Source organism: Uloborus diversus, chromosome 9 (genome assembly GCF_026930045.1).
Source record: "Uloborus diversus isolate 005 chromosome 9, Udiv.v.3.1, whole genome shotgun sequence".
NCBI classification, from domain to species: Eukaryota; Metazoa; Arthropoda; class Arachnida; order Araneae; family Uloboridae; genus Uloborus; species Uloborus diversus.
This window is the reverse complement of record NC_072739.1, coordinates 38,855,686-38,874,170: the sequence shown is the minus strand read 5'-3', so window position 1 is coordinate 38,874,170 and position 18,485 is coordinate 38,855,686. Positions and strand designations below refer to the sequence as shown.

Here is an 18,485-nt window from a genome sequence, read left to right as displayed (position 1 = left end):
AAAATACTGGATTTCTGGTACTTTTGAAGATGAAAAAACCAGAAATCTGGTAAAATACCTGAAAACAAAATCACTGCTATAATTTATAGTCACATACAGTTCAAGAGAGCCAATATTTGACGCTGGACTGTTAAAATAGCTTCCGACTTTTAAAATAATTGAAAAATTTACAAGATGTAAAAGGATTGAAAACTTAAACACTGCATGCAATTTTTGACAAAACACAAGCTTTTTACTAAATGAGTAATTAATTAATTGTGAAAATTTAGTAAGTAGAAATTTTTAAAAAGTCGATTCTTTTACTACACCGAATTAGTAACCGATTTTTCAAAAAAAGTTTCCCGAATTAATTGGATTTTCGTTTTTAAAAAAATTTTAGAGCACACAACTAGAACCTGAAAACTCCGCAAAAAGCAGCAGCAAAATTTTTCTGTCAAGTTTTTTTAAATGTATTTTCGAAAAGTAAATCACAAAATTTAAGGATAACAGCACATTGAATGTTTTTTAAGGTTTCAAGCACTTGAAAATGAAACTTTTTATTTCAAGCAGTATCAAGGTTTTTTAAAAGCGTACGAACCATCCTACAAAACAGTTGAAATAGAAACTTGTTCAAAGGTACATAACATTCAAATGAAAATATCAAAAGCTTTTTTGTGAATTAAGAAGAACTTACTTAGTTTTATCCTCTTGAGAGGAATATTCGGAAGCCCTGCGAGTTATCTCTGCAGCTCCACCGAATTGTGACGCCGAGCTGTTGGGATGATGAATAGAGGCACTTGGGTGTTGAACCGTAGGGTAGCTGACATCACTGGTGTAATCACTATCTTCAGAGACGCCAGCTGCAATTCAAACAAGAACTTCATTAATACATTCAATAGAAATAAATCCATAACCTCAAATTTTTTGCATTGAAAAAGGTTTCTTTTCAAAAAATGGAAACATTTTTTTTTATTTGCTAATTTCAGGCAGCAGTTTATGCGAAAAGTGAAAATACACATAAAACTAATTTCGCAACAAAAAGCATGAAAATCAAATTTTGCAATAGTACTGTAATATATTCAAGTACACTTAAGAAAAGAAAAGTAATAATAATGCAAAGTATTTCTCTGTGGATTATTTAAGTGCACTTTGAAAAATAAAGTAACCCTCAGTACACCTTCTCGTTCATTGATCATTTGGATAGATCACGCTTCTCTTGTGTCTTCAAAACACTACTTTTTTTTAATGTTTCTTTACTTGACAACACCGAAAAGAAAAAGTTACAATTTTCATAAACTGTATTTCCCTTTTTTATTAATCAATAAACAAACCTGACATGTTTTCCATACCATTAATATGTTGCAGTTTGAGCTGCGACTGTCCACTTGAATTCCACCATAAAGCAGAAATATTTCAAGTTATTTTTTGTTGTTTTAAAAAGAAATCTGGTGGATTAATATTCTTTTCTTTATATTAAGGAAATTGTTCTACTATAGTGATAAACTAATCTTTGTATAGGTGCACATACCATTAATTTGAATGATAATTGAATTGCTACTTTTTATAATCTTGGTTATATTGCTTTTTCCGATATAACAAGGGGTCACTGTAATACTAATTCAAGAAGCTAAGTATTTTTCTGCACAATAATCAGGTATGTTGCAAAAAATTATAATAATCAATGATGCCAAGTTATGCAGCCAAAATTCAATGTATTTTCCACGTTTATCTCAAAGAAAAAAAAATCCCAAATTCCTCTATATCTTGAATTCCAGCAATGCTGTTATTTTCGGATTTGAAGCCCAGTAATCTTCAAAACAACTAATAACTTTACAGAAACAGTAGCATTGTCCTCAAGGGCAGAGAGGGCAGTGAAAAAAAGGAGGAAATGCATCCAGGAATAGGTTGGTTTTCTAGGAAGACTAACAAAAGGACAGTCATTTCAAGCACTTTCTCCGAAGCAGAGCAGAGGGCAGAGAATGGGACGATGAGATGGGGGGTTGGCTTGACAGATTTGGCATCTGGGGTAAGTTTTTCATTTTTGTAGTTAAAGGTTATTCAAATTAAAAGCTGTTTCACTCTGTTATCTGGTTTAAGTAATGTTCTGTGGTTGCTCTCTTGCTTAAAGTTGTGACTGCTTAGAAAACCGAGATGATGGGAATGAAAAGAAAGTTTAGATTCTTTTAAATGATAAATAATAAAAATTCTAGAATTTTTGGACAGCAATCCATTAATGAAAAAAAAATGAAATTGCCGCCAAATTAAATATTCCAGCCATGCCAACCTCAAGAGGATAGTTAAATCCAAAAAAAAATCAGGCACCAAAAAGCAATAATAGACTTTTGCTTGAAAAATGTATGCTTAAAATTTGATTACTGTCAAAATGATTCCTTAAACTTGCAACAAGGTTAGTATAAAATAGTAGAATAAATACCTAACAAAACTAATATGGAAGAATTTTAATCTTTTGCATGTATTGTCTTTTGTATAAAATTCAAATTTTCATCTTCACATTTCAAATTTCAATAAGTTTCTCAAAACCTTATAGCGAAACCTTTTAGATTGATTTTTTTGCTTCCCGTGAAATTTGAAATAGACAGGTTTGATTGCATTAGTCAAAAATCTGCCCAGGTGCCACGAATTGAGGGGGCCTTTACCAGTTTTTAAACTGCAACACAGTTGCATTATCAGAAACGAACCCCAGAAGAGGCCCTTTTACCTGATCCTAAAGTGATGATGACCACCACTACCTGCCTCCCAAATGATTGATTTCGAGAAAGAGCGATCGAGAATCGAAACCAACGCAACTTAGGAAAATAAATCTGTACATTTGGAATCAAAAAACATCAGCACAACTGTTTAGCACCATATATAGTCTCATGGCACAGTCGTATAAATGTGGCGGCAGGAGCCTCCTAAGCTGATGCAGCGCGACAATTGGAGCATGATTGTGTAAACTACATAGGTTGTTTTTTTTTTTCAAGCTCTGTTTACACAGTAGGAAAGTCAGGTGGATGGCAGGTGGTTGGATTGCACACTAGGATACTGCACATACCACTGTCCAAACACTCGGTTACTGTCGAGCCTTATCTGCCATTTCCTGTTGAGCTACAGACATGAAAACATGGATGTCTCTATAGAGTCCCCCGCCAAATGTGAATTGAGAAGTGTAATTCGTTTCTTGAAGCTGAAGGTAACAAGGCAGCGGAAATTCATCGAAGAATATGTTGTGTGTATGGCGACAACTTAATAAGTGCTGGTGTTGTTCGTAAGTGGTGCCGAAAATTTTAAGAGAGCAGAACTAATGTTTATGATGAAGGGGGTCAGGGACGCAAGTCTGTGGCTACAAACGACCTAGTTCAACGAGTCGACAAAGCAGTTAAGGAAAATCGAAAACTCACGAGTGAATTATCAATGCAATTTCCAGAAGTTTCAAGATCGTCCCTAAATTCTATAGTTATAGAACGGTTGTGCTACAGAAAACTTTGTGCACGCTTGCTCCCAAGGATGTTGACTGATAATCACAAAACTCTCCGAATGGGGGCAGCTTTGTCATTTCTTGAGCGTTACAATGTTGATGGAAATTATTTTTTGAAATCCATTGTGATAGGTGATGAAACATAGGTTCAATACAATACTCCTGAAACGAAGCGATAATTTTTGCAATGGATGCACACTAATTTACCAAATTAACCCATAAAATTCAAGCAAACCCTCAACAACCATAAGATTATGGCAATTGTTTCTTGGGACCAAAATGGTGTGTTACTTCTCGAGTTTATGGAGCCGGGAACAACAATTACGACAGATTCTTATTGTGAAATGTTGAAGCGCTTACGGAGAGCTATTCAAAACAAATGAAAAGGCATGCTGACTTCAGGAATTGTTCTGATTTATGATAATGCTCGTCCTCACTGTGCACGTCTTTCGCAACAGCTCCTTCAGAAATTTCATTGAGATATTTTTGAACACCCACCATATAGTCCCGACCTAGCGCAGAGTGACTTTCATCTTTTCCCTGACTGAAGCAGTGGCTTGGAGGACAGCGCTTCTAAACTGATATGGAACTAAAAGACACTGTCAAAAATCTCTTTCAATCATTGGCGGCAACATTCTATGAGAAGGGTATAGAAAAGCTTGTGCACAGGTAAGACAAATGCCTAAATTGACAAGGTGATTATGTGGAGAAATAATATGCATTGTACCTTACTTTTCATAGTAAAATATTTTTTGTATAGTCACCCGTTTTTTTTCATAGCCAAACAGAGCTTGAAAAAAAAACCACTCCTCGCATAAACAAAAAAAAAAAAAAGCAAAAAAAAGCACAAAAAAAGCATCAGCGTATTTTTGGGGGAAAAGTGAAATTCTTCAAAAAAAAAGAAAAACAGATTCATGAGGTTCAAAGAATGGTATTGCTGTTTTCATTTCTTTATTGTGTATAACCTGCTATTTATTAAAAATATCTCTGCAGAAATCATCTTAAGGTTCTTAGCTTTATCACTACTAGCAAGTAAGCTTTTTATCTTATTTAAAAATATATAAAACTTAACATCTTTTGTTTTAAATGTTATTAAATCCAACTCTTCCGATTTTTCATATGTTTTACAAAAAATAAATTTTGCGATTGGAATATAATTGCTTTTGCAAAAACTGCTAGAAACGCCGTGACGACACAGGTTCGTCGAAGGCAGTTAGGAACCATTTTCTTGCGACGAGCCTGAATCGGCCGGGGCAGTATTAACACAAACTGCGCGGCCGATCCTGTATTGGCCGGGGCAAAGAATGGGTTAAGGTTGTTGCTTGTGTTTTAATATGTATTATCCATAGCCCTTTGATAGCTTTGTACATTAATATTTTTAAAAAATGCAGGTATGACCCCTTCAAGTGTTAAACAATAAATTTATAACTTTAATTTTTCTGTGTGCAAGGGGGAGGGCGCCAGGAAACATTCGCCACGCATGCCGTCAGCTCTTCGGACGGCCCTGCTTATGGCAAGTCCTGCATTTCTACAAAAGTACAAAAACGGGAGAAAATCAAAAATATTTAAATTGTTAAAACTGAAATTCTCAGAAAATTAAGATAGGTCAAAAGATTTTCATCCTGAAACATGTGTTTTTTAATGCTGTGGTACACATTCTTACAAACAAATTACACTGGAAGAACTCACACTGGAGAATAATATCCAATAATTCAGGTTTTATTTTATTTATTTTTTAATTCAGTTAAAAATTTCAATTTATCCATGATTGGCAATAAGTGGACATTGCAAAATGAAATATGAGGCTGTAAAAACTATTCCAAGCAAGAGCATGGGGGAAGCAAAAAGAAACTGAGAATTTCGTTATGGAAAATTTAGTTTAACTTAAGAATTGTTAATCGTTGATGTTAAAAAATCATGTGTTTTACATCAATTGTAATGCATCACTAAAAACTATGCAGAAACTTACAGCAATTATGTGTAAAATTATGTCTTCTGTCTTGTTCCCTTAAGCTTGATATCTGTAAATAGAAACATAAAAAAGAAGTTATATGTCAGTAAATAATATCAAGTAAAATGATAACTACCATTTTTAATATTGAAAAATTACTTTTGCTCCTTTTTTTTTCTTCTAATTTTAGTTTGTTAGCTATTACAGTGAAACCCTGATTTTAAGTGTTCCATAGGGCAAGTGATAAAAACTGAATGATGTAAATTTGGGGGCGGGGTTAAAAATCTAAGCATATTGTTTAAAAGTAGAATTACAAAATGAACTAATGGAAAAAATATTTTTCCTTTTGTTTTTAGCATTAATTTTATCTATAGCATGTTTTATACTGACAATGTTTTGCAAATTTGATTCTTGGTTTGATTGTAAATTGGGTCTTGGTTGGTATTTGCAAAATAAAAATTGTTTGACAGTTTTTAATGCTTTGAATCACTTGATCAGCAGTCGGGACATCCAGCCATTATTTTTTCTGTGTTTTAATCGTTTTCATCATTATCACCAACAGTTGTTATTAACTCCGATATTGAAGAAATTCGTGATGTGATGAAGTGATATATGAGTTATCAACTTCTGGAAGATTTTAAAGAAAAACTTTAGTAGTTCTATTCCTCAACTCTCGCGAAGGAAGATTGCCTGTGACAGGAATTTCCTCATGTGCTCAAAGGATGTCAAGACAGCAAAATCAATGTCACAGTGGCTTCAAGCAGCTGTAAAACAAATTTATCTTGAAAAAAAGAAATGAAAAAAAGTTTAGTCTGAGTCTTTTCAGATGAAAAATGATTTTGATCTGTTAGTAGAAAAACATACTAGGCAGAATTTTTTTTTAAAAAGGCAGAGTAAAATCCAGAATATTTTAGTGTTATCAGTAGTATTTTCACAGATCAGCAGAAAATGACGTCAGAAGCAGGATAACATATGAAATTGACAATGTAAAATCAGGGTTTCACAGTATAAATAAAATTATCATGCTCGAAAAAATTTATTCAAATATTCTTAATTCTACTAATATTTTTCTTCAAAATATTATATTAGTAACATATTACAAGATGAATGATATCTTTACTTTCTGTATCAGTGATATTTAAGGTATTTTAATTTAGAGCCAGTCATATCTACTTTCATACTTTCTCTCCAGTTTAATTTGTTAGTAACCATAATATTCTAATAAATTGTTTTCCTAGAACAATACATTTATTTTCCAGACATTCTAAGATACAAATAATAAATATTAAAAAGATAGCCCTAATAATACTGATAAGTTTTTCAAAAATATTTATCCTAGTTACATATCACAGGACCTGTAATTTCTAATATAAGGTTCAAAATAGAGACTTTCTTGCATCCAAATAACTTGATTATCATTCACCAAAACATATTGGCATTTAAGACTAATTTGAAATCACTATAGAAATCCTTCTTCCATTTTAAAACACTTGTATCACGTTTCACAGAATAGTCAATGCTTAAGCAGCAAAAAGGTGTCCATAATTAAAATAAATGGAATCCAACCATGATTTAAATTATCTTTTTCAATTTTTGACTTGGATTTTCTCTTAAAAAATCTAAATCTTAATTTTTTTTTACTTTTAACTGAGTCAAAACAATCTTTTTAACCTACTTTCCCAGTAAAAGTCAGAAAAAGAAGATAAAAGCATGAAAATAGGCTTAATGCATCTTAAAAATATCGCTAAAAACAAAAGAAAAGTTAAAAATAAATTAAATAATTAAATAAATGTTGAAAACTTAAAAATTGGAAAGTAGGGTACTGAGATGGGAAAAAATGTCTGTCGGTCTGTCTGTCTGCCCCCCCCCCCCCCAAATAACTTTTGAATGAATAGTCCTATTCGAACAAACTTTTTTTGTTTGAAACATATCGGCGAGGACACCTCATTCCCATATTTCACTTTTTGATTTGAACTATTTTATGTTCAATTTTGAACAGTTCAAAAAACTTAACATTAACGCCTATGGGGAAATTCAAGGCAATTCCGAACTGTGAGGCGAATTTGCTTCAAACAAACTTTGTAGGAAAAAGCTTTTGATGAAAAACTTGTATATAAAATATCTTTTTGATTTGAACAATTTTCTGTTCAATTTTGAACAGTTCAAATCCCTTAACATTAGCGCCTACTGGGAAACTGAAGGTCAATGTAGATTCCGTACTTGAAGGCGGATTTTTTTCAACAAATTTCGTTGGAAATAGCTCTTGACGCCGAACTCCAGACTCCGAGAATTTAGGGGCACCTGGCTCCGAATTCGACTCCTAAGCCCGACAATTAATCGGACTCCAACTCCCGACTTCGAGTCTGATTTTGTAGCTTTGGCAAAAATTTATACACGGAGGACACGGATTCTTGGTCTCCGACTCCTTTTTCCCAAAATGAGATTGACTACGACTCCGCAGCTATGGTTTTAACTGTGAAATAATTATTGTTGATATCACTTGTTTTTATTTTCAGGCTAAAGTTTTAATTTAGGTATTCAGTTTTCGGCGAATAAACTCGAAGTCATTTATGTTTCCACATAAAGATATGCACAATTTTTTTTTTTTTTTTTGATAATGAAAAGTATTTCTTTAAGTTGACATTTTACTGCTTTTATTTATTTTTTAAGTGCATTAATTCATTTAAAAAAATATTTTTGGCAACAAGGGAAAAAGAAACAATTTTTTTTTTTTTTTTTTGATATGATGTATTTATTTTAATAAGTTTATTAATTTTAATTATTATTTTGACGTTTTGAAAGCTGTTAAAGATTCTTTTTTTAAATGGAATAAAGTGTATTAGCTGCTTTGTTTAAAAAGTTCTGTTATTTTATTTTTTTAATTTTTTTTTATTTTAATTTTTATTTTATTTATTTTTTTTTACGCATCCAATTTTTAAAGATGAGTGAGGAATATTTTATTCCTAGAAATTAGCTTAAAATATTTTTAAAATATGTTTGAAGCAATTATTAATTTTAGCTATTTTTGAGAATATTGATCAGGTACTAGAAAGTAGTAGGGTATACGGAAAAGTAGGCTCGTATAGTTCTAGACGGAATTTCTTGTTAATCTTGTTCCAAAGTAGTTATTACATTTGAATACTTCATAGTTTTGTTTATACGGTTTCCAAAACTCTTAGCTCTAACATTAGGATTTGATGGTGGCAACACAAACAAAATAGGGAAGGGGGTCTACGCTCTTGTTCCAGCACATAAATAAAATTCTATTAGATTTGTACAATTTGACAGGATTCTAAAACTTACTATCCCCTTGTCCCTTAATTTTAAGACATATATTGTCCTAAAGGTGCATAGGACAAATTCTAACCTTAAAAACAACTAATGTGGAACAACACAAGTAAAAATAAAGTATATCCGATTTTTATAATTGAATTGAATACACTCATGAATTAATCAAAAACCTTTTAAGATTGAATCAAGTTTTTCTGAAAATAAAAACAATTTAAAAAAATTTATACCTCTTGGCCCAGAACTTCATTCAAGAAGTCTAGTTTTTTCATGAGCTCTGCCTCTTCTAAATCATCTGCAAGGCAATTTTAAAGTATTAAATGCAAGAAAACAACATTTTATGCAATAATGTACAATTTTCAAATAATAAAGTAGTCATCAACTTGTGCACATAATAAAGAAATGAGTAAAAGATGCCAAGATGATCTAGAGCTTTAGAGGTGCATGCACTATTTGTGTAATTCAATCTTTTTCAAACTTAGTAAATTCTATATGTTGTACGTATGTAGCACTGTTCTTTTTTCCTGTTTAGGTTCGTTTACATTGAAACTGTTGAATTTCACATTAATTTTGTCTAAAAATTTGAACTCTTGTTTTTTGTAAATTTGTTTATGTTTTGTGAGCCTAATGGCTGAGAACAGGGTTCATACTCTATTTGGATGAAAAAATTCCATGACTTTTCCAAGACTTTTTCATGACTTCAATGAAAATTTTCATGACCTCATTACACGAAGAGAATAGCACTATTTAATCTCAAACTTGCTAATTTTTGGAAATGAGCATTAGCAAAATGTTTACATGGAATGCCACAGTCTCATTGAAGCACTTACTCAAAATAAAAAAAAAAAAATAAGTGTACACTTAAAAAACTAAACTATTCTTATTTGTCTTCATCATAAATTTAAGTAAAGTAAAAATGCAGTGAAACAAATATGATGATGCTTAAATGTCTGGTAATTTTTTTTTATAAACAGGTAGTGTCAACAGTGCATTTAATCATCCACATAACTTGACAGTATTTTGGTTCTTTAAAGTAAAGCCACATAGTTTAGTTTTTTATGTTTTTCTAAACCAGATCTTTTTTGAAAAAACCATTCAGCTATGAATCAATCTTTCGACTCAAAAGTACACTTGTTTTGTTTACTTATTTGCACATTTTCAAATGCATATAAATTATTAGGTTCAGAAATTCCAGAACATGTTTGCTTCCTGACATTGAACGTAGCAGTGGATCGCATAGATTAGCTTTGCAGGCCGTATGTTGGGCACTACTGTTTTAGAGAATTCGAATTCCTCTTTTTCTGTATTCTATCGCCTGACTAAATATCTTTATTTTCTCAAACCTTCAACAAATTAAGATAAACTCTGATAAATTTAATAATAAAGTTCCTATGTATGAGTGATGGAATCGAACTCGGATTCTATTGAATTGCTTTTTTTTTTTTTGAGTGGGCGGGGCAAAACTAAGAACGTAAATTTCGCTACTACAGAATATGAAACATAAGAAGTGTTGAATATAACTGCAAATTCAAAATAAGTGATGTCCAAGCAGTAAAATCACATTGCAAAAAAAGGCACGCGGCTATTACAGAAGTGGATGCAATGAGATTTCAAAATTCAGATTTGATTTTGGGATCGTTCAATTTTTCACTTTTAATAGCTTCTATGTGCTCTACTGTTAAATCACTCAAGATTTCTAATGCTCCCTCAGTTACTCTTACTTTCTCTTTGTTCAGGACATTTTTCCATGACTTGAAATTAATTTCCATGATTTTCAATGAAAATTTCATTTTTCCATGACTTTTCCAGGTCTGAAATTGGCTAATTTTTTTTCCATGACTTTCCAGGATTTCCATGACCCGTACGAACCCTGTGAGAAACAAAAGTAAGCGGCTATTTCTTTAAAAATGAAGATGGACTTGCTTTGCTTAATGGAGTTGATGAAAAAGCAGGACTAAAACAGAAATCTACAAAGTGTTTGGTACAGCCAATTATACTTTATCAACAATAATAAAAAGAGGGATCAAATTTAGTTAATGTTTGAGTGCAGAATGTTTTTGAGCCGAAGAAAAAACTGATGAGGACTGCGAAACACGAAGACCTGGAAAAGGCTTTGCTTATTTGATTTAAACAAGATAGGTCACAGAATGCTCCGATATCAGGTCCTTTGTTGTTGGAAAAGGCAGATGAAATGGCGAAAGGAATGCAAATCAAGTTTTTGGCAAATCCAGGCTGGCTGGAACGTTTTAAGAAAAGGAATGACATTGTACTGAAAAATGTTTGCAAGGAAGTTAACAATGTTTTACCCTCTATGACTGTTGATTGGTTGCATCCACATTGCTTTCAGTACTTCAGGAATTCAACCCAAAAGATGTCTTCAACGCTGACAAAACAAGGTTATTTTACAGTTGCTTACCCAACAAAACTTTAGCATTTAAAGTACAGCACGACAGCCATGTTCTTTAGAAAAAAATTTTTAAAGATATAATCACGGTATTGGTTGAATGCTATTCAGATGGATCTGAAAAGTACCGTTATTTATAATAGGAAAAAAAAAGTTTAAAACCCCAGTGTTTTAAAAATGAAAGTACTTTACCAGTTGAATACATGTCAAATAAAAATGCATGGATGGTGGCCACCATACCTTTTCAATGACTGGACTAAAATGTTGGATAAGCGATTTTTTTCAAGAAAAGTGTAAAGTTGCACTTATTTTCGATTACGATAAAGTACACTCCGATAACGCCGAATTAGAAGCTATTAAGCTTACACTTTTGGCACACTTTTGGCAAATACCACGAGTGTTTTCTAACCATGTGATCAAGGTTTCATCCAAAATCTGAAATTTAATTATCGAAAGCAACTGCTTCAAAAATATTTAGTTGTAATCAAAGCGAAGGAAGATTCTAAAATTAATTTATTGGATGCATTGCAGATGTTGCGCTCAGCAAGGAATTTAGTGAAGCCAACAGCAATCGAAAATTGCTTTGCTTTCACCATATGGGGTCCTCCAAACTAGCACATTCTTCAGCAACTCAAGAATCAACCGAGATTAAGACTGAGTCAACATGTAATGATCTTTTTTGGGAAAGTCTCAACGTTACTTGGTTGTCCTGCACTACCATTAAATGAAAATGTTGCAATAGATGATGATGTGTATACAGCACCTGTTTGACAGACAGAGAAATTTTTGATATTGTGCATGATCCAAATGATTCCTCTAATGTAGGTTCCGACCAAGAATCTGAAACACCAGCGATAGTTTCTGTCCCTTCTATTTCAGAAATGCAGGAAATGATAAAAAGTATGTGCAGATACTTAGATGTGCATTCAAATGGAGAGATGACTAAAGCAATGGATGGTCTTAAGCAATTTGTGCAGAATATGACACAGAAAAAGACAACTTCAAAAAAATAATAAGTGACATGTTCCCTAAAACACCGGGATTTTTACTTGCATTTTATTCCAATAGACGTCACCTACTAGTTGTTTGAAAGGAATTCAAAATAAAATTTTATGGCATCGAAAATATTTGAAAGAATTGTTCTTTTATTACAAATATTTTGGTCTCCTAAGTTTCGTGTTAAAAGCATTCCACTGAATGTTAATGAGTTTCAAAAAATATGTTATGCAAGTTGCAAAATAAAGTATATATAGTGAAAAAAAAGTCACCAAAGACTTTTCTACGGCAGCACATTTGAAATAAAACAATAAGTTTTATTTCAAACATAATTTCTTGGGGAGGGGGAGGGGGCAGGGGTGGAGCTGAAAGCAAGGAAATGCCAAAAACACCTTTGAATTTTAGTTCAATAGGTATTGCACAGTGAGGAAATAATCAGAAAAAGAACACCAGAAACAGATGCTAAAAGATTGCTCCCCAATCACCTGCAATGTGCTGAAAATTTGCATAAGCCATTTTCTCATGTGTATACGGTGTACTGTACAAACCATGTACAGTATTCTTTCATGTAAATAAATAATCAGAAAAATATTTAATTATCTACTAAAAAGAAATATAAAATTAGAATAAGTATTTCTTGATTCAAAATTAGATATTCAGTATCTTAACTGTAGCCAACAATCAAGAGCTAGAGGGTAATTTAAATATGATGTCAATAGACCAATCAGGTGTTGGCTGTACATGTAACTGCATTTACAGCTGTGGGCTTTCAGCCACATGTTTTGTTTTTTGCCTGCTATGCATTCAGTGCTGCATCTTGCCAGAAGCATGCTGTTAATGTTGAATAAAAAGGTTTTTACTGAAAGTTCTTTCGCTTTACAAAGCACTCTGCTGTTTTGAAACAGATAAGTCACTTTATTTTTATATCAGAACAGAACTTGAAAAGCTCAAGAAGCTATGGCAATGCACTTTATTAAGGATTAGAAAAACTTTTTCTTTTACAAATGAAAATCGTGATCAAACACAAATGTGACGACCAGCAACAGGCTCTGGGCCCATCTAGGCTGGCAATAGTCAGTTTATTAGTCCCCAGTGAAGATCAAAAGCCCTCTGAAAGCTATCCACCCCCTTGCTCATTACCACCTCTTCTGGTAAACAGTTCCAAGTGCCCATGACCTTACTAAAGTAGAAATTATCCTATTTTCTAAGTTGACGATGATAAAATAAAAAAATCTGAAGAAAAGCGGGAGAAAAGTAGACATAAATGTGAAACTGAGAGAAATGGACAAAATATGGAGAGTTGGCAAGTCTGAGATTGTCTCTGAGATGTCATTCACATCAAGTACCATTGTAGATTGGCATTCATATCATGTGCCACTACCCATTCTTTGACGTCTCTGAAGCGCCATTGTTTGTAAAGGGATAGGTCAAATTGCCAGCTAGGTCAAATTGCCAATCACTAAATATAAACAGGCATGAGATCTCAGAAGGGGAAAAAGTGGAAAATCGAATGAAACCAAATATGGAAAACTCAGCAAGAAAGGGCATACAAAATAACTCCAGTTGCATGTTTAATTCTGTTTGACATTTTTATGGGAGATCAAATTCTGAATCAACTGTTTTAGTTATTCTGCCGAGGGGAAGTAAAAGGCAGCATCTGCAGAAATGAGTTCTTCAGATATTTGAAGAAGCAGGTTTTGGATACTAACAAGGCCATGTTGGAATTTAACGCTTTTTTAATGCATTATTTTCAGCGGAAACCAAATATGCAAGCAAGTTAAAGTACAATAATAGATGCCAAAAATACAAAAAAATTAAAAATTTGCTAATACTATCAGCTCTGCTTAATCGGGTTAGGGATATATGAATAACCTGCTTAAACGAATAAAATCTCCTGGAACCGAATTTTTCCCCATAAACACACTGTTAAAGATCCCTGCTTAATCAAGTAATTTCCCCGGATAATTGAATAATATTAATCAGCTTTAGCAAATATTTTTGTTGAGAAAATTTTTGAATAAATTAAAGTGAGAACAATTCTTGTCGTTGAAGGCGAGAAAAACAATATTCATATTCCATCAAAACATTTCCATTGTTCTTTTAATTTTTTTTTTGCTTTTGTCATTACAAAAAAAAAGTGCTATTGATAATTAAATTAAATAATACAAGTAAATATACACATTTTAGACAATGATAAATTGATAAATGAAAGATGCGGAAGACAAGGAGGGGAAAGAGGGTTCTCAAAACACTTTGAGTAAGCAATCCCCTATTATGGTATTTTTCTAAAAATAACGTACTGAAAAAAGGTGCCAAAACAAAGATTTCATAGCTCAAGTTGTAGGTTACTTTTTATAATCTCCATGCGTATTTGTTATGTATTGTACTAATTATTGAAATTTAGCTTATTTCAATAACTTTTTAGCAATAGCATAGACTATTTCCGTTATATAGCTATCGATTTATCATTAGTATTACGTTTAAAGACAAATGTTGTCAATTTAGAAAGGTTCCCGCTTCATCAAATACCCCACTTTATCGAATAATATTTCTTGGAACTGGCAATATTCAATTAAGCGGGGCCGACAGTACTGCCCTTTATCTTCCTACAGCAGTATTATGCTCCATGGTTTTTTTCAGATGAAAATAAAAAACATCTTTTTTTTTTTGTAATAATTTATCTTCTACTTTTATTTCTAAATAGTCAATAAACATTTCCCAAAGTTCATACTCGAAATTATAGCATGTAGGTCTTCAGGGAATGAGTGAATTTCATTGCAAGTGTAATCTAACAGAAAAAAACAGGATTTACTATTTTAGTTCCATGATTCAATAATATCAATTTCAAAAATGGTGGCACAGGTTTTTCACGTCATGAGTACATTTGTTTAGTCCACCAAATGTTGCAAATTTAAAAAAATGTTAAAATTCATAACCAGATTTAAAGTTTATTTTGGGTAGAAAGATATTCAATTTACATTGGTTTAACTATTATGTCTTTTGCTGCCATGAACATGAAAAATTTTAAAATTCTATAATGAAAGAAAATAATGTTCAAAAACATTTGTCCACACTTTGAAGACAATAGCTAAGAGCTCTAAAGGCAAAAATTTCAAATACTGTAATAGATGCAATAAGATTGCGCATTTCAATCATAGATTTAGACAGAAAATCTAAAAAATCTCTTTTAACCCTATTTTTGATTATAAGGCAAAATCTTATAAACAAAATAAGAGAGAAAAGAGACCAAATTAAAAATTGAAATTACAGAAAAAAATATGGAAAAAAAAAAGAAACAAAAGCACTCAACTTCAAGAGCATCTAGAACACATGTATGTTTTCTAATACTTTGTCTCAAATTTATATGTTGAAAACTTTCTTTGAACAGTAGCATCCTAATGGGAAAGAATTAACCATTTTACACACACTATCATTTACCATAGGAAGGAAACTATTTGCGGAAAAAAAATGGGATGGAAAAAGAGGAAAAGGACAAAAAAGTGGAAAGTTGCCGATCCAAGAAAAATTATTATACTTGGTATAAAGTTATATCACTAAGAATAAAACTGAGAAAACTGAAAACTACAGTAGGTTGCCAAATCATTCAAATGATGCGAAACTGTAATTTTTCTTGCAATTCAATTTCATTTCAGGCAGATAACTTTTTTTTGAAGTTTATGATAAGAATTTTCTTAAAATAATGTTTTTATCTTCAGTATTATTATTCAAAACAGCTGAATGATTATCTAGTAACTAATCCCTCCCTTCTATAGTTCATAAATTCTAACATGACAAGTTCTCACTTTAACAGTTAACTAATAAGAGACTTGCTACAGAGGATTTATTTATTATTATTTTTCTACAGTTAAGTGTAATGTTGCAGATCATCCTTCAAGAGAAAAAATCTGAGATAAAAAGCTTCCGAACATACTCAAAAGAAAGCTAATTTCATTTATATGACCTTTTAGCAATTTTTTAAAAATGAAAAGGGAATCGAAGCAGGAAAAGAATAACACCATGTTCTGACAAAAAATTCAGATTTTTTTTTTTTTTAAGTACAAAAAAATTACTTAAAAAACTTTCCCTATTGATACAAAAATATTGGTTGCTATTTTGAAAAGAAAGCTTGCGGAAGAAATATTTTCAAAACATTATCCTGCAAAAAAGACCAAAACTCACTGAGGTAATGAAGAAAAACATCTTGCTCGGGCTCAGGAGTATTTTGCGCAGGATTTTATTAATCTGATTTTATGTTTATGATATGTGCTGAGAACAAATATTGAGTGTTTGGAGTTACATTTTAAAAATAACTTCTATGAAACACCTTAACTGACTAAAGCAAATCTACAATAGTTATATCAAAAAATAAATAAACACAGTAGTCTCATAAGTTAGATGTTCCGTTTAATCCAAGGTGCTTCATTTAAGTTTTAAGTAAAATTTCTAGTAGATAAAAAATTGATTTTCAGTCAAATCTGGAAATAGAAACATTTTGCTACCGCGTACTTCTTAAGTAGCATGAAATATACATCGACTACAAGATATGGATTACGAGATGCTTTGAAGATTATAACTTGATACATAAAATTGACCTTGATTTGCCATAAAGAACGTATAACATCCCTTTTCGAATATCCTACTGTAATCAAAAAAGGAGATGCACAACTTGAGTTGCATGGACAAAATTCAAACCTTTTTACAACTAACCGTTTTTGTGTAATCCAAGATATATGCATACTCGCACACACACATCGATACACAGGTCACTGCAAAACTCGTCAAAATGAATTTGAGCACCAGCAAATTGCATATTTTGGTTGCCTTGCACACTTAAATACATACGGATATAGAGAAAAACTAGTTAAAACTTGTTTAGACGAAATTAAAATCAAAATTTCTGTTGACTTTTGAGCGATAAAATTCGTTAAGACAACTGTTCCTTTTCTTGATACAAGCAAGTAAACGGTGCTTTTTTCTTAAGTCGTCTGAATACTGTAAATTTTTATGTGGGAGAATTTTTTTGAATAGACTGAGTTTTCAGCAATCTGAGGTGAGGTGAGCGCTAATTACCTTGGATTTTCGCGACTACTAAATAGTTATTTTGATTCACTCAAAAAGTTTCCTTTGTTTGTCATTTCTGAGTAAACATTCTTCATTCTACAAATGTGTTATTTGATGGGCTAATTGATTTACCTTTTTATCAGTGTGTATTACATGCAAGTTAAATGATAGTGGAAATACAGCAGACCCTCCTTTTACGCAGGTTTATTTTTTACATGGTTTAAGATTTCACACCTATATTTTATTTTACGCGGATGAGTTTCATTTTTACGAGGATGCGGCAATGCAAACAGATAAAATTTGCCCCTCTTCAAAATCCAAACTCGTAAAGATTGTAGATTACACATAATACGCTGCATTTTGGCATGCTAATAATCGAGCTTGGGTCACTGGAGACATTTTATGTAATTGGTTCCAAAGCTCTTTCCAGAAGTTCAGTTATTGAACTTGCATAGTTCAGAACTCACTGGAAGAAGAGCTTTTAGGAGTGACAAAGGCGGCCAAAACCAACGAGGATACCAACATCGCTGATGCACAACCAAAAACGTTCACATTGAAAATTTTGAGCTATTCCTAGACAATAGAAATGATACATGAAATACACCGCCAGTTCAGTCACTGACTGAGCTAGCAGTGTATTTCATGTATTTCTGCCTTAGCCCTGCTATTGGACGGCAACTTACTGAATAATAGAAATGATCTTTCTGATTCGTTAGTGAAGGAAGAGTCTATCATGAAAATGAGGCAGGTGGTCACAGATGCATTAATGCTTTGGGAACGAATTACAGAGAAAATTTCTTAATGATTGCCAAAAGACTATCATTGCCAGCTCCTTTTTATAAATAGAACACAACACTAATTTGTGTTTTCTATATACATGTTGTGTATAGAAATCGATATAAGTACACATTAAACTTATTATACAATTAGTCATCACTAGAATGCAGTAGATTTTTTTATCTACGGAACCTAACCCCTATTTTTACACTACTATTAAGTCTCAATTTAAGCAGCATTTCCGTAGAACCTAACCCCCACGTCAGTGTTGGGCATCAACTAAAAAAATCAACTAAATTTGTAATTGATTGATTAGTTGACTAAAGTAATCTGACTCCCATTTAGTTCAGACTAATATTTTAAAAATTTAATTCAATTGCAGACGAAGATTAACGTTAGTTTAAACTAACTCGTTAGTTGATTAAAAAAACTAATTTAGTTCAGATTGATTTAGTTCAGATTAAATTAATCAAATTGAATTTAGTCAGATTAAAAGTAATCAGATTAAAAGTAATCAAATTGATTTGATTAAATTTTTAATTCAGATTAAA

General features: G+C 32.1%; 1 protein-coding gene across 1 annotated transcript in view; it reads right to left on the bottom strand.

Annotated features, from left to right (window-relative positions):
• Nucleotides 1–18,485, bottom strand: part of LOC129230167 (uncharacterized) — a 98,910-nt gene that overhangs the window by 45,864 nt on the left and 34,561 nt on the right. Inside the window, exons 6-8 of the mRNA XM_054864568.1 lie at nucleotides 8,927–8,991; nucleotides 5,427–5,478; nucleotides 674–839 (exon numbers count right to left, since the gene is read on the bottom strand). Coding sequence (XP_054720543.1) covers nucleotides 674–839; nucleotides 5,427–5,478; nucleotides 8,927–8,991 — 283 coding nt within the window. The remainder of the gene's footprint in view (nucleotides 1–673; nucleotides 840–5,426; nucleotides 5,479–8,926; nucleotides 8,992–18,485) is intronic.